Source organism: Salmo salar, chromosome 27, assembly GCF_965601325.2.
Source record: "Salmo salar chromosome 27, fSalSal1, whole genome shotgun sequence".
NCBI classification, from domain to species: domain Eukaryota; kingdom Metazoa; phylum Chordata; class Actinopteri; order Salmoniformes; family Salmonidae; genus Salmo; species Salmo salar.
Window position 1 is genome coordinate 14,318,409 of NC_138317.1, and position 26,327 is coordinate 14,344,735.

At 42.5% G+C, this 26,327-nt stretch overlaps 1 protein-coding gene across 2 annotated transcripts; it reads right to left on the minus strand.

The window, feature by feature from the left end:
• Positions 1-12,100: 12,100 nt before the first annotated feature.
• thap7 (THAP domain containing 7) lies at positions 12,101-24,564 on the minus strand. Of its 2 annotated transcripts, none has more exons than XM_014177161.3 (5): positions 23,466-24,564; positions 22,616-22,716; positions 15,942-16,097; positions 14,613-14,741; positions 12,101-14,431 (listed from the first exon to the last, which is right to left on the minus strand). In XM_014177161.3, exons 2-5 carry the CDS (start codon positions 22,693-22,695, stop codon positions 12,817-12,819), a joined length of 1,980 nt encoding a protein of 659 aa, XP_014032636.1. In that variant the 5' UTR covers positions 22,696-22,716; positions 23,466-24,564; the 3' UTR covers positions 12,101-12,816. The 2 variants fall into 2 exon arrangements, with proteins under 2 accessions (XP_014032636.1, XP_014032634.1); XM_014177159.3 differs by having other exon boundaries at positions 23,478-24,563.
• Between the last annotated feature and the right edge of the window lie 1,763 nt (positions 24,565-26,327).

Here is a 26,327-nt window from a genome sequence, read left to right on the forward strand (position 1 = left end):
AGTCATAAGAGCAAAGACAAGGATGTATAGAGCTATTTGAAGCTATATTGGAGAATCAACATTGTCAATACACTGATGACCAATGCTACCTGCTGGTGGTAATATTATGGACGTTTTGACTTTACCATGGTCCTGTTTGAATAGTTCCCAGTAAGATTATCACTGAGTTATGACATTTACCAAACTTAAATGAAGACAAAAATCAGAGATAAGATGCACAAGTATTTATTGTAAATAGACAAAAGGTGAATTAAATCCCAAACGTCAAACCATGTGCAACATTGTTTTCATTCCCAGTGTAAAAATCAGGTTTGCAACAAACTTGTTGGCACCCTTGCACTTCTCAAATAATGCCCTATTTCTTTGAAAAATTGAGAACTTTGTCTCCAGACCTTGGGTTCTAGAATGTTGAAAATCCATTACAGCCTTGGGCCAACTGCAAACGCTTCCTGTACCGTCAATGAGCTTGCTGCACCCTTCTCCTGGCAATTTGGCCCACTCTTCACAGCAAACCGCTCTTATTCTAATTCTTCCAACTACTGTTTTCAGCTCTTACCATAGGTTCTGGATGGGATTTAGATCTGGAATCTTGGCTGGCCACTCTAGAACAGTCCAGCATTCAATCAGGCTTTCTTGAGTCTTCTTCGGCAGTGGGGACTTCCTATGTTGACCAACAACCAAATTAAGCCTTCAAAGAAAATAACCACAAACATAGGGAAGGTTTGATAATGCTGTGGGGTTGATTTGCTGCCTCTGGTACTTGAACATGAGCAAAACATCATGAAAACAGCAGATTATGAAGGTGTTTTGGAGTGCAATGTTCAACCCAGTGTCCAAACACTGGGTCTCTGTTGGAAGGTTGATGGTATTTCAGCAGGACAACAACCCCAAACAAACAAAGGCACCCTGGAATGATTCAAGAAGAAACGCTGGACTGTTGTGGAGTGACCAGATCTGAATCAAATTGTATTTGTCACATGAGCCGAACACAACACCTTATAGTGAAATGCTTACTTACGAGCCCTTAACCAACAATGCAGTTAAGAAAAAGAATTGTTAAGTAAAAAAAATGTAAACTAACAACTGGCGAGGCTATATACAGGGGGTACTGGTACAGTCAATGTGCGTACGTACTGGTTAGTAGAGGTAATATGTATATGTAGGTAGAGTTCAAGTGACTATGTATAGATAATACACAGGGAGTAGCAGCAGCATAACAGAGGTGCGGGGGAGGGGGGCAATGAAAATAGTCTGGGTAACCATTTGATTAGCTGTTCAGAAGTCTTATGGCTTGGTGTAGAAGCTGTTAAGAAGTATTTTGGACCTAGACTTGGCGCTCCGGTACAGCTTGCCGTGCGGTAGCAGAGAGAACAGTCTATGACTAGGGTGGCTGGAGTCTGACAATTTTTAGGGCCTCCTCTGGCACCGCCTGGTATAGAGGTCCTGGATGGCAGGAACGAGGCCAAGCATTTGCCACATCCATAACCTACGGCGAGAGCTGACAACGGCAGTTGGTGGAGGATACCCCTCAAACATGAAAGAATTAGAGCAGTTTGCTTCTGTCTGAAGGCTGAGTAAAATCACCAGTAATAAGATGCAGCCAGCTTACTGATGGCTACAAGAAGCATTTGTCTGCAGTTCTTGGCCAAAGGCTATGCAACCAAGTACTTATGAATCATTGTATGTGCCAAATTGTAAACTTAAATTTACCAAAATAAAATTGGTTCTGCAGCAACAGTCCCCGTATCTGGACGATGTTAAGAGAGCTAAGGAGAGGGAGAGTCAAAATACAATATTTCTCTAGTCAATGCAAGACAACTGACTAACATCAAACTGCAATTGTATATCTGACACACACAATTGAAAAGTCATACTTCATTAAAGGGACCAGTCATTTGTCAGCAACCTACTTGGCAATAAACATTCCAGTGAAGACCGTCACTAACATTCTTTATTAACATTAAATTCACATCAATATTCAAAGTCTTGTGATTATGTGTGACATTTTAATAGCCAACACTATCTATGGCAATACTAAAAGAGGGATGCTAAGGATGTGCATGCATAAATGAGGTAAGTTGCACTTGTCGATTACCTTTCCTGGTCTGTAGAGGACAATGCTGGACTTTTTGCATGAAAGGACAAGCAGTAGGCACTCACTCATATCTCTGTAGGGGCGACCCCAAAGGGTAAGCAATGGTTCACACACATGTTTCCCAACTTCAGTCTTTCAGTACCCCAAACAGCACACATGTTTGTTGTAGCCCTGGACAAGCACACCTGATTTTAACTTGTCAACTAATCATCAGGCCCTGAACGAGTTGAATCAGGTGAGTTTATCTGGGGCAACAACACAAATGTGTGCTGTTGGGGGAACTGGAGTTAGAAACACTGCTGTAGACTACACTGGACAAAAACACCTTGAGTGGCCAAACTAACAGAAGCAATGGTGATTTAATGGCCAGACTAAAAAACTGTGGGTTGGATGAGTGGGTTAAAATAACCACTCAAGATCCGGTCACATTAGAAATACATGGTTTACATTTTGATTCTACCCTTGTCTTTTTCAATTCAAAAATGATTTCCTGGATCTAAAAACAGACCATCTCCACTCAAATAGGATCAGGGTCAATAAGTACTAGATGCGGACACAGCAAACAATACCAGACATGTTCATAGAACTGGGCATGCACAGACGTACGTACCCAGATGCGCATATTCCAGGTGAAAGGTAGCAGACGTGCCCAGACATGCTCTGCGAAGTAAAAAAGGCTCACCATTTGGTCAGGAGGACTCATGCACAGTTCCTTGTCGGTCCCACTGTAGTCCTGCAGCAACGCCAGATCAGAGGTCCCGGCACAGCAGACACTGTCAGCACTCACAGGGAGAGCAGCATCACACACACCAGGCCAATACAGAGACAAATCTCAATGCTTTATTTGGGCCCACAGTGAAACATCTTTCCACACAGGGGCCCACATTTTCAGAGATCCACATACAATACAGATTGAAATAAGACATATATTATTGAAGTAATAGACACGTAATTTTGCTGAGAGTCACACTTAACAGCTCATGGGGGGGGGGGGGGGGGGGGTGGAGACAGCATCAGTAGGGGAGCCTACTGTACAAATGTTGCTGCTTTATGCAGACAGACAATGTAGGCGCACTTTGCAGAGGGTTCAGATAACGCAACAATTCTGTTCTTTAATAGAAATTGCAAATTACCTTAATTCAGGGCTGAAAAAAAAATACTATGTTCATTCAGAATGCAATTAACTTGGTTAATTAAAACAAGCTTACGTGGATAAGGCATAGATGGGCGGAATGTGACACTTCCTGTGGAAGCTCCGTCCACACGTGACACACAGGGGTGAGCTTCCTCCTGGCCAGGAGGGGGGGGGGTCGTCGTAGCTGGAGGGGGTGCGCCTCAGACTGTCTGGACTCAACATAGAGGAGCAAGGAGACTCGGGCTGCTGGAGGATGTATAAACCAGTGAGCAGGAAAATCTGACATTAACACAATCAAACATGCAGTTGGTGAAATCAAATAGTTGGCCTTACCAGCACGTCCGCCTGGCTCACCTGAACGTCAGTTTCCTGCCCTTTGACACCTGGGAGGCGGTGGAAGCGGGTTGGCGGGGCACCGACAGGAGTACCAAGGATGGGTATCCGAAGCAAAGACACCTGCAGAAAACTACAGAGCCCTGCACAGACGTTACACCCCATGATGGTGCACACAATATGACGAACGCGTGCATGTACAAACTCAATATTACACTACACACCACCATACTGAAGTCATGCACAGAATGATTTTGTAACCTGCTATTAAGCCCAACACACCTGGCACCCAGTCTCCAGCACAGACAATCATCCATATTGTTATCACCCTCCTGTATGACAGCAAGAGAGATAGGCTACATTTACTATTGCATGGGGGAGAGAGAGAGAGAGACTCATCCCTAGTGCTCAGATTTTATAAACATTTTTAAATTAAGGAAATGTGCCATAAAAATGCTTCAAATGAAACTAGAAACAAACACCATTAGAGTATAGACTACAGCAAGAAGAGTTTAAATTAAAATGCATATATACACAATATTTCAAATTTTGAGCAGTATGAAGGTCAAGAGACTGCAGAAAGGCTGTACACACTTCATTAGTCTCTCATTCACAATTTGACAAGCACTTGACAATGCCTCAAATTTCACGGCGGCATCCCCTTTCTGGCCATAATGCACCCCCCCCCCCCCCAAAAAAAATCCATGCCTTTTGCAGCCAGTGGCTGTTCTTTCTCACAGGCTACAAGTGAAGACAGACACATTGGGGATGCAAATGTGTGCATATTGAAGATATTGGAAGAACTGTCCACATTTAATTTGTCAGCCAACAAGTAGGCCTAAAGAACAGGCAAATGCACTAGCCTATGTCAATCTACTATCCCCCATAGTACAAAAGTCAACCTATTCTATTCAAGAAATAAATATTCCAAACATAGTCTGGGACAGCTGTGGGATGAAAGAGCCCAAATGAATACAACCACTAGCATCAAAACCTTTTTTACACAATGTGGCTGACACAACAGATCAGAACATTTAGCTTAAAATGTTGATAAACTATTAGGCTATTTCTTCATATTATAAAACGCAGCAATGCACACATGGCAGTAGGCTATAAGCATGAATGTTCCATTAGCAGGAAAACAATCAAAAATGAATGTAAATGCGATTATGCATGTAATGCTTTTATTATAAAAGATGCATTTTTATAGTAAAAATTATCTTCAGCAACAAACTTGAAACTCACACGCTGCTTATGTATACCAGTTAGGTTCTAAACCCCTTGTAAAGTGGATTAATGTGCTTAATTTTAAGAATGTATTTGGCCACTTTAGTTGTGATACAAACCTTATCAAAACATATAGGCCTATGGGCTAGGCTACATGAGGTATGCGTCTATGATTCGAAAGTCTTTATGCAGGGCATCATTCACAAGTAATATATTTCACAAGTGATAGGCTAATATTGTCAACCATCAGACTATTCTTGATTTAATCTTGTCTTTACATACACTAAATAATGTGTGGAATTTTGATTTAGAATGGACCATTATCATGCACCTGTATCGAAACAGGGGCAGTGGGGGAAAAAAAAATAAAAAATCATCTATGCCGTGGTTTATTTTCATGCCAGCCAGGTAGGCTATACTCCTGTTGTAAATATAAGCAATGTGCTTAATATTTTTAAAGTTGAGAAATAAATATAATAGAAAGAGGATCCCATAGAAAGCTGATGGGATCCTCTTTTTATTAGCAGCCATCACTGTTGTTTTCTCGCACAACATGAGCTATCATGAAGTGTTTGAATAGATTTCCGAACACATTTGCATTGATGTCAGAGTGATTAAAGGGACAATAGTGCTGAGTACCAGGCAGTTAGCAAGTTTGGAGAAGCAGAGCTTGGAGAAGCCTAATTATCGTGACTAAAGGGTCACGTAGAATTTGACTGCCTTCATGACTCGTGACCGCCGGTAATACGGTCACAGCAACAGCCCTACACTGGCCAAATTGACATCGTCATTGGTGGGTACCACATCGGATTCATTGGTGGTTGACATGTCGGTCTGAACAATATCTGAAGTCAGTTGGGGCTTGGGTGCCTCTGCACAGTCTGCATAATGTCAGTAAGGACAGTTCCACTGTGCACTGGTTCCACAGTTTCAGTCAGGACAGGGTCTGTCTGCACAGTTTCAGTCTGGTTAAAGTTCGACAGGTCAATTTCATTCAGCACAGTTTCAATGAAAGTTGCAGTCTGCACAATTTCAGTCTCAGCAGTGTCTCGGGCTACACGATTTCAGTCTGGTTATCAGTCTGAAGAAAGTTGGTCTGCACAAAATCCCTTTGTACAGTTTGTTACATGAACCATTTCTGTATGGACAAGGTCAGTCTGGACAGTTTCAGTAGGTAGAGTGTCAGGCATGATCACTCTGATGGACTCCATTAGCCCTGTAACTGATAAGCTGTCTGTGGTTGGCGGTTCTTCCTTGATTATAATCCCAGATACTTGTGTGCTTACGTTGACAAAGTCAGTCTGTCTGCACAATGTCGCTTTGGACAGTGTTAGTTTGCACAAAGTTAATCTGAACAGGAACAGTTTGGGCAGGGTCAAGCATGTCTGCCCACAGACTCCATTGGTCCTGTAACTGTCCGTAACCTTTATTCCTCCTTGATTCCTATTACTTGAGCACATGTTCGGCCTGGTTGGTCTCATTCTGGACAAAGTCTGGCTGGGCAGTTTTATTCTGGACAATGTCTGTCTCAGTGGTTTCTTCAACAGCAAAGACTGTCAGACTAGGGTTGGCCAGAACGAGGTCAACGTCTGTCTGGGCAATTTCCATTTTCACAGTCTGCCTGGACAGGAGAACGGAGGCGGATTCATCCTTTTTGAACAATCCTGACTGAGCAGTGCCATCCTGGGTGGGCTGCTGTGTCCTGAACCGTTGAAATATTCTTCTTTACCTGTCGAATAATTCTGATTGGACCAGTGGACTGAGGAGCTTCCTGTTGAGAGGGTGTGATAGTGCCTTATTAATGCGAATGTAAGACTATATCAAAGGCGTGTTCGTACTTAACAATTCATAAAGAAATGCTTTCAAAAGTTTCCAATTACATTTCAAAATGCAGTTGTGATTAATTACTCAGTTGATCTACAATTGTTATACTTCAGATAATGCAACACTACAGTAAGTAGTCCTTCCGAAGATAGCCTAATTGTGATTTAGCAAAACGTTCAACTTTCCATTATTTTCTCAACTACACAATACTAAACTGAGGATACTACAAAATAGGACGATCGGCAAATAAAATTAGATTTGGGAGACCAACAGACAAAAGATGGATTTGATAGGAAGGAAAGATGGAGGCAAAAGAGAACACAGATGAACTACAATGGGATAGAGGAACGACTAGGAGAAACTATAGATGAGGGAAATAAACAGTAAAGACCTTGTTCACAACTAACCATTGTGCTCTTTGGAGAGGTGAGGTCTGGCAGACCTGGTGGGCAGGGTCCTCCTGGGACAGAACCAGCTAGCACTTGGTTTTGACCTCCAACAGGGGTCAAGATGTTGAAAAAGGGCATGTCATTATGGCTGAAGACCAGGGTTCCATTGTCAAGGCTGCTGTTACGCACACCTCTTGGAGGAGGGAAGGCAACACCCTGCTACACTCAACTCCCCGTAGAGTGAAAGAGGTATGTGACTAGGTGCGGGTAAGGATGACAGAGAGAATTTGACCATTAAGAGGGAATTTATTCCTTCACATGGTAATTTTGGGAAAAAGGGTCTGGACAGAACCAAATCAAAGAAAGTTAGAGAGCCCCCTCTCCTACCTTACTAACACCACCTGGCGCACTAACCAAAATACAGGGGATGGTCCGCCCAGGTCTTACCTAGTGTGCATAGCCAGAGTACATACTACGGGTATATGTATGCCCGCAGGCCTCTTGCCTAAGCACTCCCTAGGTGCCTTCCCCTTCCCCCCTGGGAACAAAAACAGAATACTAACTTAACGTGAACAATTTCAATAATCATAACAGTCCTTGTGACAAAAACATACCGCAGCAGGACCGGCTACAAAATATTTTACAAAAACTGTCTGAGCAACAGCCAACACAGGACATCAAAGGAGCTCTCTCTGAGCAGCAACCAACTCATGACATACCTATAAGCATCCTCTCTGAGCAAAGGAACACTGGCTTATATACAGCTGGAGAAGGAGTCTGTAATTGCAGACAGCTGTATCCCCTGACGAGAGGGCGGAGTCAGCTCCAATCTGCAATGGGGCCGACCAATCAGCTGCTTGGGGGAATCCAGGAATCATTTCCTGAAACACATACAAACCCACAACAACACAGAAACTGGGGAACGTAACAGCTGCCCACAGTGCCAGTGGAACCAGAACCTGGGGCGCTGTTGGACAAAATTAAGTTTGGAGGGAGTGTTCACAGTGCCAGGGGAAAAAATGTAAAGTGCCATTAGCTGATGACATGCCCCAAGTTGATGGGAGTTTCCCGTAACAGGGAGTGTGAAGGGAGCTAAAAACCACCTGATTGCCGTCTTGGCACTCCAGCCAACATCCTGATTTGATTGATGGCTGCCTGAAGCCTTAGTAGCTTTTTGTCTGTACATTGGAGCCATTGCATTCTGATCCGTGATGGTGGGCGCAGCTTCTCTTTCCATGACAACTGTAGCAGCCACGTCCACAGCCCGCTTTTCAGCACCTACAGGGGGGGAACCCTCTCACAGGGGGAGTCCGCTGGTACCTTCAAGGTCCTCAAACAACTTTGGACCCACATTTTCATCCTCCGCTTTCCTTTTGACATGAAAGGGCCAGGAAACAAGTTCCACCATCAGGTCAGACTGAGGAGCCACCCTGATACGGGACAGGGGTGTCCTGCGAAACCCCCGATAATGACAACCTGTCATTGTTTCCCGTGTTCACAGCACTTTGATAAGATTGCTGGGGACCTGTTGCATTCACAGCAGACGTAGAGGACAAGGACAGAGGGCTGTGAGAGCAGGAAGAGGATAGTGCCTGTAAAGAGTCTGCGAGGGTCAGGGGAAAAGTGGTACAATGACAGTTTCTCTGGTTCATAGGGATAGGGAAGGGAAAGCGAGCACATTAGTGTTGGTTGCCATCAGGAGGGAGCATTTCCCTTTGATGTACTGGAGGTTTCCTGGGATGAAGGTGACAATGATGAGGATGCTGTGCTGTTTCTCTGCTGTTCCAGAGAACATTAGGGAAGATTGATTTGAATGGGACTAACCGCGGTTTCTCAGGTTTAGCCGAGCAAACGGGACCTCCTTAGTCAATTTCCCCTGAATGCAAACAGAATGACAATTAAAAGTACAACTACCACCATTTTACTCTGAGATAACATTAAAATGCAATTGTGTTGGTTGTCCGTAGCTTATGCCCGTCCAATGCTAACTAGCATTCGCACAACGACTAGAAGTACCATTGCCAAAATCCTGAAGTATCCCTTTAATAGCCGGGCATCGGCACACATTGAAACAAATAACCGCCTGTTTCAAATAAACGCTGGGTCTAAATGAATTGTTTACGAGGTTACCATGGACACAGCGCTGATATTCCCATAGTAACTTTATTCGGTCAACGTTGCTAGCCATGGCGCCACGAAGCGGTATATGATAGGAAATCTAGTCTTTGCAAGTCTGATCTGCGTGTTAAGTTCACCATCTTGTGGGCTGCCACATGCTGCACACCAACCAGCCAGACTCATCACAACCCACACACTGCGAGAGAGAGAGAAAGGGGCATCACATCAGCTTTCATTCAAAACCAACAGGTTACTTACTGCATGTATACATTGAGTGATTAATATCACCATTTTATTCACAGTAGCATCCATCCACTACCTATCAGAGGTTTTGAATCATTGGGGAAGTTAGAGGAAAGGATTGTCAATGATTTTCTAGGAGAGAAATTGAAGTGACATTACATTCACAGGAGGGACAGGAATGCTCGTCTGCCGTCACTTTGTCAAGTCTTGATCAGACTTCAAACCGTACTTGTGGTAAACGTGTTATTTGCCCATGTGTGACATACTTTAATTATTGGACCATGTGTATCAGACTGATCAGAAACTCTTCAGCCTAGTTATAACAGTACTAAATATAACCTAATCACTGAAATTAAAAGTTTTACAGTGATGTCATTCAATATGGTTTATCGGTCTTGAGGGAACACAGGTAAGCATGGTAGATTTGCGTCAGGCTTCAATTCCGTACAACACAAACCACAACCACAGTCAAAGGTGCCACAAAGGGCGCGCAGTTACAGGCGAGGTTGTCCCCGTCAGTTCTGAGATACCGTTAAACCAAACGATACAAAAAACGGTCTACCTTCGTAACCATGAAACAAAAAGGCGAGAAGTCAATAATGAAGAGTAAAATGCGTACAATGACACGAAGCATTAACCTGGAGTCACATTGGAAGTTTTATTTTAGCATATCGAACGTTTGCTAGCTAAATGGTTTATGGCCGTGTCTTATTACCTTTGTGTGAGACTAGCTAGAAGCAAAGCCCTCAAATTAATTTCCAAGCGACCGTTAGCTAATGACAGAGCCACTTAAAGTCTAGCCATTCGGCTTTAACCTACATTAAAGCAATTGTTAAAATTGGCCATAGATTACTTACCTCAGACTCCACGGGAGCAGACAAAAGTTGTCTTGTCTGTGGCGTTCTCGCGACTGTCTAAGACCGAATCTCGATTGAAGAGGCAATCTGCAGTTCGAACAATAACAAAGCAGGGTCCCCGCCACTGTTTCGGTAAACAGCTGAGGAATTGGAATAGACAAATGTAGCCACTCAAATTCATAGACCTATGTATGCAAGGACTGACCATCCATGATATATTTTTACATTTGTAACAATGTTGAGGCTATACAGGGTTTACAATTACACATTGTTTACACACAAAGGAGTAAAACAAGCATACACTTTGGGTTGATGGGGTTGGACAGTTGAACTAAGATCATGAGGCATTTCTAAGTTATAATCTTTAAGAATCAATGGCTATATATTATGAAATTAAAAGTCAAATGTATGTAGCAATCAAATGGCCCCTTTAAAGACTGAGGAACAATTATGAGGGGGTTGTGTGGAAAGCCACCAAGTAGGCTTCCTCAATAGCCACCTTTCTTTGGGGCTAGTCAAGTGTATCCTACCCATAGATAATGATAAAGGCCTCTAGGGTCCAAAAGGCTGTATAAGGATGGACAGCACCATTGAGTGCTTCTACAATTTTAATGTAGTCAACTGGGTATTAATGTGTGCACCTGGCCTGCTGTAAATTAAAATTAAATAAACAAGCAAAATGGTGCAATCTGGTTTGCTTAATAATAAGGAATTTTAAAATGATTTATACTTTTGATAAAGTATATTTGAGCAATTCAAATTTACTTTTGATACTTATATTTAAAACCAAATACTTTGACTTTTACTCAAGTAGTATTTTACCGGGTGATTTTCACTTGAGTCAATTTCTATCAAGGTATCTTTACTTTTACTCAAGTATGACAAATCGGGTACTTTTTCCACCACTGCTTATAGTGTTACCTATATTTTGCTAACTTAAATTTGTTTGCATCACTTTACGTATTTATTTTGGGATCCACCCCTATAAACGGAATTTGTCTGATGACGCGCGAGTGGAGGAGAGTAATTTCATACAAGCACATTTTCGTTGACTTTCCCTCTCTTCGCCGCCTCTCCTCGATTACCTTTTTCAAAAGGAGGCGAGAGAGGACGGAGGAATTGAAAATTGCGAAAAAGCCCTAGATTTCAAAAGTCTAACGCAAAGGATTCAGGTAGGGTACACACTGTTCTCGATGAGATTTGGCTATTGAGGAGGGGACACTTCCGTTCACTTACAGACAAATTGACATCTCCTCGACCACTAATCGGTTTCTGGGTCAGAGGGTGGAGGACAGAGGGTGGAGAACTGACCTTTTCTAAATGAGAAAAGGCCTAGGCCTTTTCGAAGTTAAAACAGACTGCCCACAATGCATGAATTTAGCTGCGTAAAATGTTAAATATAGCAGGTTGCCACTAGTTTCTTGAGTGTGAAGAATAATCAAACCACCAGTTGAAGGGGTAAAGGTAGAACACATTTTTGGGGAAAAAAAAACATTCCAAGTCTGGAAAGACAGAGGAACAAGATTGTGAGCCGATTGTTGCATGTTGTTTAGGACAGGGCACCCTAATTAAAGGGATGTTCCACTTAATACAATCTAACATGATTTTCTCACTTATTTTGCCTGTACCGTATTGCCCAAGACAATATTTTGGATGGGTTTTGCGTACCTAGATTTTGAGTCATTTGGGGTCATTGCAGTGACCCACACACTTCTGTACTATTTGTGAATAAACTAATAGAAATGTCTTAAAATAACTAAATATCAATTCCAGCAACCTTTTGGCAGCCCCTGTAATATGGTATAAATTACATGCATGCCAAATGTAATCAGTTACATGAAATGTGTAAGCATGAACAAAGTCTTAAGGTTACAGATGGTGAAATTATTATACGTTATTTTATTAATACTGTAATAATTGTATGTACAGGCAATGAAAAGTGTAACTGGGCATGATTTACAATGTATTTCATTAATTCTGTGATGTATGCTTTGAAATGTTTTCAATTGCACTTTATATGCTCTACTACAGGGGTTCCCAAACGTTTTCACACTTCCTGCATTGGGGAACATCACGCTGTGCATGCGTGCACCACGTCTATTTTTTATGGGCACAATTACAACAGAAATTGCCTGGTTAAAAAAAACCTAGCTAAAAACAAAGTTAGCTGACATGGGCGAGTTGATTTCTAACAAGTAAGTTGTAAATAGCTCTCTATGGTATGCAAGGACTGACATGACAAGAGGAACTGATGATGAACTTCCCAATTTCGAAATTGCACCTTGCGCCCCCCACCGACCTCTCGGCGCGCCCCACAGTTTGGGATCCACTGCTCTACTACACAAGCCTAAGTGGAGTAAATGGAATGTTTTTGTATTTTTATTAAGCATTTTGGGTTGCATTCTGGGCTAACAAGCTGGTAAGAATATGAATGACTGATTTGTCCTGCTAAATGGTTCTGTTGACTTTCCAGCCTGATTTAAGTTATAACATTCCACCATCTTAGCTGATGTATATAAAACGCAACAGTATGCTGACACCTTTGCACTCTACATGAAGGCTTTCACACTTTGGCTCTTTAATATGATACAGCCTTCAGTCCATAAACTCACTGCTAAGCTGGAGCTGAAACCCCTCCAAGTGTTCTTTCAACCGCTCCCTCACGTCACCGCTCACCACAGTAGTCCTGATGTCTGAGTGGTGGCCTCCCTGTCCATCAGTGGGCAATATAACCCTCAGCCCTGTACCCCCACCCTCCAAGCACAGCCCCTTTTTCTCCTCCACCAAGTCTCTCGGAAATCCCACCTCTGACACTAATATGGTTTGTGCTCCCACCTCTTCTGCCACTCCCTCCATCCCAACTGTGCCCTTCAGCCAGTCTTCAGAGGGCACAGGCACTAAGAGCAGTTGGCCCTCCTGCATCCAGAACACCGGCTCCTCCAGCTGCTGCTGGCTGTCCACTGGCTCTGCTTCTATTGAGTTCAGGTCTGTGACGAGTAACCCTTGCTGGGAGGCTGGGCAAGGCTGCAGGAATTGAACCCGGCTGTGGGTATCCTGCAGTGCTGCTCTGCCTGAGGGCTGCATCTGCTGAAGGCCCACCGGTGATTGTGTTTGCAACAGGGGGATGGACAGCTGAGGGTTGCAGTGAAGTTCCACCCCAGTTTTCACCCCTTTCTCAGGTGGCAGCTCCACCATGACTACCTGCACATCTTCACCACTCTCAGACGCGCCACAGTGATAGTAGTAGCTTTCATAGCTTTCCTGTGGCGCTCCTGCATATGTTGTGGCCTCTCCAACCTTTCGAATTCGAGCCTTCTTTGGAATTCTTCTTCCTCTACGACCATCTCTGTCCCCCTCATCAACCTGAGAGCTCCAAGAGCCATCATCCATAGTTCCCTGTCCACCTTTCCTTATCTGAGAGCTTCCCCTGGACACTTTTACCCCATCGTCCTCTCGCCCTCTTCCACAGTAGAAGCAGTAACCTCCCTCCTCTTCCAACCCAGCTTTAGTCTCTGTAGTCCGGACCCGCCCTCCCCAGTCAATCGGTTCCCCAGGTCCATCTTCATATAGCCCCAAGTCCTCTGGCACTCCATCCATCTCAGTCTCTTCTGGCTCAGCCAGGCTGGCACCTCCTGCCTTATCTCCATGTCCTCTCCTCTCCAACCCCTGTATTCGACCTCCCCTGCCCTTAGCTCCGTCCCGGGAGCGAAGCAGGGTGTGTTTCAGACGATTCTCTCTGAGACGCAGGAGCGCATGCCGCAGCCGGTTCTCCCTCCGCCTGGCCGCACTAAGCAGACGCAGAGACTTCTCCAGGCTGTCGATGGCCCTGTCGTAACGCTTCCGCCACACCAGGGGGCAATGCTGAGCATAGTTGTGTTCCTTGGGCAGGTAGAAGCCAGGAGGTGGGGGTAGGCGCAGCATGTATCGCGATGGGGAATGAGGACGGGGAGAGCATGGAGAACCAGGTGGGTCTCTGGGTGAAGAGCCTGATGGTTGTTGAGGGGAACTCTGTGGTGTTTCGACAGTCGGCGCAGACGTTCCTTGGGGGGAAGGGAGGGCCTGGGCTTTGCCCAGCTCTATCCGGTTATTAGGTTCCCCATTGGGTGTCTCAGAGCCCTGAACTTGTTCTCCACTAACTATATTTTTCGCTTCAATTTCTTGTTGTGCGCTATTCTGGCTGTTTTGTTCCACTTTCAGAGAGCGGGACCTCCTTAAAAAGGAAAGATGACATTTAACATGCATTCCAGCTCTGATCTACATGTACAATAGTGACTCATCGTTTCTAATCATAAAGTGTACGACTAAAATCAAATTGCACACTGTGCTACATGTACTTCCATATATATGATAGACAATATAACAAATACATTTGATTTATTCAATTTTCTTACCTGGTCTGTAGGCTTATGACATTCTGTTTGCCCTTTCCTCTAGGAGTTTCCCCCCCTCCTCTTCCTCCTGGCTGCATGACCATTTCGAAGACTGTGGGCAATGCATCGTCCTTCAGCCTTCGGTACCCACTGTGTAAAGTTAGAAGGCAAGATGACGATCATTTCAAATGCTGGCAGTTATCCTTGATGCACTGTTACATACCGTATATTTTCATACACTACATGTGGACACTTGGTCGTCGAACATCTCATTCCAAAATAATGGCCATTAATATGGAGTTGGTCCCCCATTTGCTGTAATAACAGCCTCCACACTTCTGGGAAGGCTTTCCACTAGATGTTGGAACATTGCTGCGGAGACTTGCTTCCATTCAGTCACAAGAGCATTAATGAGGTCGGGCACTGATGTTAGGCGATTAGGCTCTGTGCAGGCCAGGCAAGTTCTTCCACACTGATCTCGACAAACCATTTCTGTATGGACCTCGCTTTCTGCACGGGGGCATTGTCATGCTGAAACTGGAAAGGGTCTAACCCAAACTGTTGCCACAAAGTTGGAAAAACAGAATCGTCTAGAATGTCACTATGCTGTAGCATTAAGATTTCCCTTCACTGGAACTAAGGGGCCTAGCACAAACCATGTAAAACAGACCCAGACCATTATTTCTCCTCCACTAAACTTTACAGTTGGCACTATGCATTGGGGAAGGTAGCGTTCTCCTGGCATCCGCCAAACCCAGATTCATCTGTCGGACTGCCAGATGGCGCTACAGCACTCGGTGGTCCCGTTCTGTGAACTTGTGTGGCCTACCATTTCGCGGCTGAGCCGTTGTTGCTCCTAGACGTTTCCACTTCACAATAACAGCACTAACAGTTGACCAGTTTAATTGTTGGAAAGGTGGCATCCTGTGACGGTGCCACGTCGAAAGTCACTTCAGTAAGGCCATTCTACTGCCAATGTTTGTCTATGGAGATTGCATGGCAGTGTGCTCGATTTTATACACCTGTCAGCAACGTGTGTGGATGAAATAGCCAAATCCACTAATTTGAAGGGTTGTTCAAATATACTTTTCTATGTATAGTGTCTCTGTATCAATATCAACAGCACTAAGCTTACTTTGCAATTTATTGCATTTTCTTTCATTTCAATCATTTCAATGTTGATTAAAGAGTTAGACTATAACACTAACCATCAATACATAATCACCGTGACAGTTAGGCTGAAGTTTTTCCAGTGGAAACTAGGCACTAGAGATACAGTACATTATCACCTAACCTTTGGAATTCTGAGGTAAACACTGCCCTCTATCAGTTGGAAAAGACACTACATACCTGACTCCTGAGAGTTCAAAACTCTCTGGGGTGAAGTGCTTGGAGCAGAAATAGATGAAGTTGCTCTGGGGGTCCCATGGCCCCTGGCCTTGTGGGCCCTTGCGGTGCGAGTTGATGATCCATAGGTCCCGGCGTGGGGTTCCGCGCTTTGGCAACCTGGCAACCACAGGAACTTAATGAAGACTTGCAATAATGTGCATGGCAAAGTAATACATGGTTAAGTAGAAGGTCTGTGTTTATTTAAAACCTCTCTGGGAACAGGGGCAGTATTGAGTAGCTTGGATGAATAAGGTGCCCTATGTAAACTACCTGTTACTCAGGCCCAGAAGCTAGGATATGCATATGCATGGTAGTATTGGATAGAAAACACTCTAAAGTTTCCAAAACTGTTAAAATAATGTCTGTGAGTATAACAGAACTCGTATGGCAGGGGAAAACCTGAGAAAAATCCAACCGGGAAGTGGGAATTCTCAAGTTTGTAGTTTAAGTGAATGCCTATCCAATGTCCAGTATCTGTGGGGTCAGATTGCACTTCCTAAGGCTTCCAGCAGACGTCAGTCTTTAGAAGTTGTTTCAGGCTTCTATTGTGAAAGGGGAAAGAATAAGAACACTCAGAGTAAGTGGCTCAGCTGAAAGCCATGAGTTGTTTACAGCGCGCCGTTCGTTCTCTTTCCTTTCTAATGAAAACGGTATTGTCCGGTTGAAATATTATTGAATATTTATGATAAAAACACCCTAAGGATTGATTAGAAACATCGTTTGACATGTTTCTACGAACTTTAATGGAACTTTTGACTTCTCGTCTGGATGTTGGGACCGCACTTTTTGCATATGGATTACTGAACTAAACGCGCAAACAAAAAGGAGGTTTTTGGACACAAAGAGGGACTCTATCGAACAAAACAAATATTTATTGTGTAACACGGACTCGTGAGTGCCATCCGATGAAGATCATCAAAGGTAAGTGATTAATTTAAATCGCTATTTCTGACTTTTGTGAGTTCTGTCCTTGGCTGGAAAATGTCTTTTTTGTGGCTAGGCGCTGACCAAACATAATCGCATGGTGTGCTTTCGCCGTAAAGCCTTTTTGAAATTTGACACAGTGGTTGGATTAACAAGAAGTTTATCTTTAAGCCTATGTATAACACTTGTATCTTTCATCAATGTTTATGATGAGTATTTCTGTAATTTGATTTGGCTCTCTGCAATTTCACCGGATGTTATTTGAGACAATGCATTACTGAACATAACACGCCAATTTAAACTGAGGTTTTTGGACATAAAGAGGCACTTTATTGAACAAAACAAACATTTATTGTGTAACATGGAGTCCTGTGAGTGCCACCAAATGAAGATCAATGGTTAGTGATTAATTTAGTCCTCTCCTTAGCTGGAAAATGGCTGTATGTTTTTTTTGTGGCTAGGCGCTGACCAAACATAATCGCATGGTGTGCTTTCACCGTAAAGCCTTTTTGAAATCGGACACTGGTTCGATTAACATGAAGTTTATCTTAAATGGTGTATAATACTTCTATGTTTGAGGAATTTTAATGATGAGATTTCTGTTGTTTGAATTTGGCGCCCTGCAATTTCACTGGCTGTTGTCGAGGTGGGACGCTAGCGTTCCACTGATCCCAGAGAGGTTAAAAATCTTCTGTATACATGACAAACATACAAATGTTCAAATGGGTTTGGAGTTTCCAAAACAGTGGGCTGGTGATGATTGCCAGTTCATAACTTAACACAACTTTTCTGACATAGAAGGCTAATCCTTTACAGTGCATTCATAAAGTATTCAGACTCCTTGACTTTGTTACATTTTGACGTTACAGCCTTCTAAAACTGAATTTCTTTTTAAATAATTAAGTAATGCATCAATCTACACACAATACCCCATAATGACAAAGAAAAAAAAAACAGGTTTAGACATTTTTGCAAATGTATTAAAAATAAAATAAACTGAAATATCCTGAGTTGTCTTAGCTGTGTGCTTAGGGTCATTGTCCTGTTGGAAGGTGATCCTTCGCCACAGTCTGAGGTCCTGAGTGCTCTGGAGCAGGATTTTCATCAAGGATCTCTCTGTACTTTGCTCCGTTCATCTTTGCCTCGATATTGACTAGTCTCCCAGTCCCTGCCGCTGAAAAACATCCATACAGCATGATGCTGCCACCACCATGCTTCATCGTAGGGATGGTGTCACTTTACCATAAAGGCCTGATTGGTGGAGTGCTGCAGAGATGGTTGTCATTCTGGAAGGTTCTCCCATCGCCACAGAAGAACTCTAGAGCTCTGTCAGTGACCATCGGGTTCTTGGTCACCTCCCTGACCAAGGCCCTTCTCCCGAGTGCTCAGTTTGGCCGGTCGGCCAGCTCTAAGAAGAGTCTTGGTGGTTCCAAACTTGTTCCATTTAAGAATGATGGAGGCAACGGTGTTCTTGGGGGCCTTCAATGCTGCAGACATTTTTTGGTACCCTTCCCCAGATCTGTGCCTCGACACAATCGGAGCTCTACGGACAATTCCTTCGACCTCAAGGCTTGGTTTTGCTCTGACATGCACTGTCAAATGTGGGACCTTTATACAGACAGGTGCGTGCCTTTCCAAATCATGTCCAATCAATTGAATTTACCACAGGTGGACTCCAATCAAGTTGTAGAAACATCAAGGATGATTCATGGAAACAGGATGTACCTGAGCTCCATTTCGAGTCTCATAGCAAAGGGTCTGAATACTTCTAGATATGTTTTTTATTTTTAAACATTTTGAAGAAATTATAAAACCCTGTTTTTGCTTTGTCATGGGGTATCCAATTTAATAAATTTTAGAATAAGGCTGTAACGCAACAACATTTGCAAAAAGGGAAGAGGTCTGAATACTTCCAGAACGCACAGTACAAGTCACAGGGCTCTATTTTAACAAATCTAACACAAATAAATCATAATTGCTCCCTGTGTGCGTATAATACAGACAAGGTATCTATAGAGGTATCTATGGTAGACTATGGAGGGTTTGATGCACATCCAAACTTTTCAAAGGGGCTGGATAAAGATCCAATATAAAGACAGAGGGAATGGCCACTCACATTTGCGAGCATTATAACATTAATGTTTTATAAACATCATGGAACCATCTTACAGATCATATTTGCACTTCTCCAGAAATAGCGTTACATTCGAGCCATGTACATTCACACCATAAACCCATGAACGGTGAATCTTTCTAATAAGTTAATCTTTTAATTTGACTAAAACCCTGTTATTTCTAAATAGGATCGGTCATAAAAATGATTAATTGCTTCTCTCGTTCCAAGGCACTCTGTGCACTCACAGGCCTAAATATCTTTACGCAGAACATTCACACGTCTATACAAAATAATAGGCTCCTGTCAATTGTATCGTTGCCTATGTGCGAGGCAGATTCTTTAAAAAAACAGTGGCATTATAGGAGGACTGAATAGTTTGGACTGGAGCACGTCTTTGGTAATCCGACAAGGGGCGCTCTTTGAAAATGGGGATGAACAAGCAAAATTATGTGAATTGTGAATAATGAAAAAGCACGAGGGCAAAAACCTCCATAATATTTCAAATATTAAGGTAGACCATTTAAAACCCTTTATTCATAGGCTACTTGGCCAGGATAAAAAGACACCTGTGCGATGCTGCTAAACCAGCATTTATTAAGAGGAGGGTAGGCTATGCTTGGTTTTTAATCAAATTAAACAAAATGGGGGGAAACCCTTAGTTGGTTTCTAAATACAAGCTTATGAAAATCACCAGTACAAAAAAAACTTCTCATTCCATGGGCACTGTGTATCATGGCTGGATCGGCTACGCTGCCACTCTCAAAATACATGCCATTATTAACTGCGTTACGGTTACCTTTTTGTGGGTCTTAAAACTTCCCATTAGTGCTGCATGAAATTTTCACTTTGGTGCATGTTTTTAAGGACACACCTCAAATATTGCCGCATCTGCCACCTCAGCGCAAGCGAGCTGACATTATACAGTGGGTTTATACAGCTTACTTTGTAGAACAACCTTTTGCAGCAATTAGAGCTGCAAGTCTCTTGGGGTATGTCTCTAAGCTTGGCACATCTAGCCAGTGGGATTTTTGCCACATTCTTCAAGGCAAAACTGCTCCAGCTCCTTCAAGTTGGATGGGTTCCGCTGGTGTACAGCAATCTTTAAGTCATACCACAGATTCTCAATTGGATTTAGGTCTGGGCTTTGACTAGGCCATTCCAAGACATTTAAATGTTTCCCCTTAAACCACTCGAGTGTTGCTTTAGCAGTATGCTTAGGGTCATTGTCCTGCTGGAAGGTGAACCTCCGTCCCAATCTCAAATCTCTGGAAGACAAGAATTGCCCTGTATTTAGCGCCATCCATCATTCCTTCAATTCTGACCAGTTTCCCAGTCCCTGCCGATGAAAAACATCCCCACAGCGTGATGCTGCCACCACTATGCTTCACTGTGTTGGGTTTGCATCAGACATAGCGTTTTCCTTGATGGCCAAAAAGCTCAATTTTTGTCTCCTCTGACCAGAGTACCTTCTTCCATATGTTTGGGGAGTCTCCCATATGCCCTTTGGCAAACACAAAACGTGCTTGCAAATGTTTTTCTTTAAGCAATGGCTTTTTTTCTGGCCACTCTTCCGTAAAGCCCAGCTCTGTGGAGTGTATGGCTTAAAGTGGTCCTATAGACAGATACTCAAATCTCCGCTGTGGAGCTCTGCAGCTCCTTCAGGTTAATCTTTGGTCTCTTTGTTGCCTCTCTGATTAACTTTTTAGTGACGGGGGCAGTATTCGGAAATTCGGATGAATGACATGCTCAAAGTACGGTGCGAGTTGACGATCCATAGGTCCCGGCGTGGGGTTCCGCGCTTTGGCAACCTGGCAACCACAGGAACTTAATGAAGACTTGCAATAATGTGCATGGCAAAGTAATACATGGTTAAGTAGAAGGTCTGTGTTTATTTAAAACCTCTCTGGGAACAGGGGCAGTATTGAGTAGCTTGGATGAATAAGGTGCCCTATGTAAACTACCTGTTACTCAGGCCCATAAACTAGGATATGCATATACTTAGCATTGGATAGAAAACACTCTGAAGTTTCTAAAACTGTTAAAATAATGTCTGTGAGTATAACAGAACTGATATGGCAGGCAAAAACCCAAGGAAAATCCATCCAGGAAGTGGGATTTATTTTGATGCGAGTGGTTTTCCATTGAATGCCTATTGACTATGTAATTGGTTAGGGCTCAGATTGCAGTTCCTATGGCTTCCACTAGATGTCAAGTCTTTAGACATGGTTTCAGGCTTGTTTTCTGAAAAATGACGAAGAAAAATACCTTTTGGTTAGGGGACTGGGGAAGCATGCAGTATTGGTTTGCGTGCGTGACTGTGTGTGCGACCTTCGTTCTTTTTCCTTTCTATTGAATACGCTATTATCCGGTTGAAATATTATCGATTTAGATAATTGACACCCTGAGGATTAGTTATAAACATCGTTTGACATGTTTCGACAAACTTTACCGGTACTATTAGGATGTATTCGTCTGCATGTTTTGACTGCCTTTGAGCCAGTGGATTACTGAACAAAACGTGCCAACAAAACTGAGTTTTTGGGATATAAAAAGGGACTTTATCGAACAAAACAACTGGGACCCTTCGGATTGCAACCAGATGAAGATCTTCAAAAGGTAAGTGATTAATTTTATTGCTATTTCTGACTTTCGTGAGTCATCTGCTTGGTTGGGAAAATGTTGTATGCTTTTGTGTGGGGGGCGCTGTCCTCAGATAATCGCATGTTATGCTTTCGCCGTAAAGCCTTTTTGAAATCTGACAAAGCAGCTGGATTTACAAGAAGTTCATATTTTAACCGATGTATAACACTTGTTTTTTCATTAATGTTTATTACTATTTCTGTAATTTGAATTTGGCGCTCTGCAATTTCACCGGATGTTGTCGAGGTGGGTCGCTAGCGGCATGCCTGCGCCAGAGTCTGTGAGTCCCTCTCTTGGCAGGTTTGTTGTGGTGCCATAAGGAATTAATTATGCGCTGTTGGATGTTCAAAGTTTCTGATATTTTTTTATAACCCAACCCTGATTTGTACTTCTCCACAACTTTGTCCCTGACCTGTTTGGAGAGCTCCTTGGTCTTCATGGTGTTGCAGACTCTGGGGCCTTTTCGAACAGGTGTGTGTATTTTTACTGAGATCATGTGACACTTAGATTGCACACAGGAGGACTTTAACTAATTATGTGACTTCTGAAGGTAATTGCTATGAAGCCCCTACATAAGATCTGGTGCAACCAAAGGGGGTGAATACATATGCACGCACCACTTTTCCATTACATTTTTTTAAAACAAGTTATTTTTTTTCATTTCACTTCACCAATTTGGACTATTTTATATATGTCCATAACATGAAATCCATTTAAATTACAGGTTGTAATGCAACAAAATAGGAAAAAAGCCAAGGGGGATGAATAATTGTGCAAGGCACTGTACAGGTAAATTGCCACACCTGGTGTTAGAGCTTGAAAATGCCAGCGCGACAATTTTTACATGACAAAATTGCAAACTAACGTGCGTTTGACACTTGCGCCTCCTCAGCGCCAGCTGAAAATAGAGGCCACAGTCTTAATGCTTAGGTAAAATTAGATTGGATCCACTTACCTGTGAAAGGTAATGCCAGCCTTACGATTTTCCCTGGTGTCACGGGATTTGCATCCACCTGCAGAGCAGTGTCTAGGCATCTGAGCAGGATAGCTGGAAAGCTGAGGGGGAAAACATTTGTTATTCTAGCCATCTATTGATAAACCATTCTCTGACATACCCTACACATTAACTTATATGGTAACTAATTAGTTTGAATAAAATAATGTATTTAAGGGTTAAATAAATTAATAACATGAAACATACTGATTATTTGACAATGAAGGTACCTATACTGTAGTCAAATAACCAAATATTAAACCGTGTGCATTCATTCGTTATTATGGTCCATACTATTTACATTTGTGCTTGCTGCACTAAATAAGAGTATGTGCACTCGATTTAGGTCACAGCCCGACGTGCCAGCCGATGGACTGGTCCCAAACATTTACCACGCCCACCCGGCTAGCCTTCCAAGCTAAATCGAGCATATCTTGTCACAGTCAAACTCGCACAATTTGCCTTGCCTGTCCAGGGAAGAAAAGCGCTTGTTTCATCATAAAAATTAGACACGAATGATGACCCAGGAGCTCATTAGGTTGTTAACTATTCTTAGCAAGCAAACATTGCCTGTTATTTTTCACAGTGGCAATATCATCGCCACAAAACACATTCATTTCCAGCAGTCAGACTGTTAGCTAGCTAACGTACAGAAGTTGTAAGCCAGCAAGCTAGCTAACGACTGGCTAGCTCAGAAACGACTGTGGTTGAAGCTGACCGCCGTCTTTGCCGTCCATAATTCAACAACAGTTTGACTATTAACACATATAGTATACCGTTGTGCAGTTTATATATTTTTTAAGTTCCTTACTTGAAGAATTACCTTAACACGCAATCTTTCGACCTCACGAAGATGGCCGTCTTGCTCTTCCTCCCCTGCGACGACGACTAGTCTATCATAAAACCCGCCTCCTTTCGATCTAGCCAATGAATGTATGTAGGTGGTAGGCGAGATAGTTTACGTTTGTTAATATCCAATCAAATTGTTTTTAAAGACCTGTTGCTGGTTTTGGTTCAACGTTCGATCCTGAGAGTTTTTAGTGAAAACGGTGCCGCATCAGAAGCGTATGTACCTTTTCAGACAGTAGAATTCTGTCGAACGCAGTTTGGGTCTTTGCCTGTCAAAAAATAAATACACATTTAATTTGACACGTCAAATAACACAATTATATTATAGAATGTAGTGTGTGCTGAATTTGCATGTACAAGCCAAGCGCCACCATTATGATCACTGCTGTACATTACTGCGTTGGTAATAAGGCGTTATTTGTTCGACTGAAAGGGAAAACGTCTGTGTGAGCATTTGAAATTAGATCAGGATCAAACGAGCAGGGTAAACAATGTTTTCAAATATCTTTGATACAGACGTTATTAGCAACTTATGGGGTAGCTAGCTTTAGCTTGGTACATAGCTAGCACAAATGACCAGTAGAAATTGCAGTAATTTTCAATATTCTTAGCAATAATTTAGGAATCCATGTGAGCAAGTATTAGCTAGGTAGCCACTTTGTTTTCCTATTGAAATAACTAGCTAGCCAGCTACCCTGTTTGTTGCCCAAAGCTAACGTTATAAGCAGCCAGCTAGCTTCATCTGTCTGGTATGGCTTGACCGGACGGGGTTATGTGTTGTGAAGCTAGCCACAATTAGGATTAGCCACACAGTGGAATTTGCGTTTGGCCTTTCGTAGCTCCTATTGCGGGACTTTGACTGTGGGAAATCACCTCCCCAGTTAGCCTATTGTGCGTATTGACATTCATATTGCACTAAGGATTGGGGATCAATGAAATGGGGTATCAGTCTACAAGGCGCGGCAGGTAGCCTAGTGGTTAGAGTGTTGGGCCACTAAATAAACAAATTGTATTTTATTTTGGAACATTCCAACCTCGTTTAGCATGATCTATTCCATTATGGCATGATTCCACTATTTGTATTAATTTGCATCACTGTCAATGAGATACCTCTATTTTGAAGGCAAACCGCAAATTCCACTGTTGTGACTAATCCTTATTGTGGCAAGCTTCACATAGGTGGGTCCGACCACCATTAGTCAAGTAAGAACTGTCTTATAAATTAGGGTTATTTTAGATAGGTCAGACCCACCTATCTAGCTAGTTATCATCTAAAATAACCCTAATTTATAAGACGGTTCTTAATTGATTAATGGTGGTCGGACCCAAAAATGTGAAGATAGACACAAAAGTGGAATTTGCGGTTTGCCTTAAAAAAAAGTATCTCAATGAAAGTCATGCAAATAATTAAAATAATGGAATCATGCCATAATGGAATAGATCATGCTAAACGAGGTTGGAATGTTATTATATAAATTCAACAAAAGCATATACCTAACCTTAATAAAAACAAATAATATTTGGTACTCTAGGGAGTGTCTTGGAATTTATAAGAAATTACATTTATGAGTACAATGGGTAATACTTTCCAATATGGTTTCATTTCTAAATGGTTTCTAACCCGTTTGTAATTACGTTAAAAATGGTTATTTAATCATTTGTAAATGCATTATAAACCATTATTAAATGGGTTATAAAACATTGGTCAAAATAGTGAGCTAGCCAGTCAGTGCTTGCTTAATAGTGAGTCACTATTTACCTCCAGCTATTAATCATTTATAAATGGACATAATATTGAACCTGTATGTACACTACTGTTCAAAAGTTTGGGGTCACTTAGAAATGTCCTTGTTTTAGAAAGAAATGCACATTTTTGGGCCATTAAAATAACATCAAATTGATAAGAGATACAGTGTAGACATGTTAATGTTGTAAATGACTATTGTAGCTGGAAACAGCAACTCGTCAGTCTATTCTTGTTCTGAGAAATGAAGGCTATTCCATGCAAGAAACTGAAGATCTCGTACAATGCTGTGTACTACTCCCTTCACAGAACAGAGCAAACTGGCTCTAAACAGAACAGAAAGAGGAGTGGAAGGCCCTGTGCACAACTGAGCAAAAGGACAAGTACATTAGAGTGTCTAGTTTGAGAAACAGACGCCTCACAAGTCCTCAACTGGCAGCTTCATTAAATAGTACCCGCAAAACACCAGTCTCAACGTTAACAGTGAAGAGATGACTCCGGGATGCTGACCTTCTAGGCAGAGTTGCAACAAAAAAAAGCCATATATCAGACTGGCCAATAAAAAGAAAAGATTAAGATGGACAAAATAACACAGGCCCTGGACTGAGGAAAATTGTAAAAAAGTGTTATGGACAGATAAATCTAAGTTTGAGGTGTTTGGATCACAAAGAAGAACATTCATGAGATGCGGAAAAAATGAAAAGATGCTGGAGGAGTGCTTGACGCTGTCTGTCAAGCATGGTGGAGGCAATGTGATGATCTGGGGGTGCTTTAGTGGTGATAAAGTGGGAGATTTGTACAGGGTAAAAGGGATCTTGAAGAAGGGAGGCTATCACTCCATTTTGCAACGCCATGCCATACCCTGTTGACGGCGCTTAATTGGAGCCAATATCCTCCTACAACAGGACAATGACCCAAAGCACAGCTCCAATATATGCAAGGACTATTTAGGGAAGAAGCAGTCAGCTAGTATTCTGTCTGTAATGGAGTGGCCAGCATAGTCACTGGATCTCAACCCTATTGAGCTGTTGCGGGAGCAGCTTGACCGTATGGTATGTAAGAAGTGCCCATCAAGCCAAT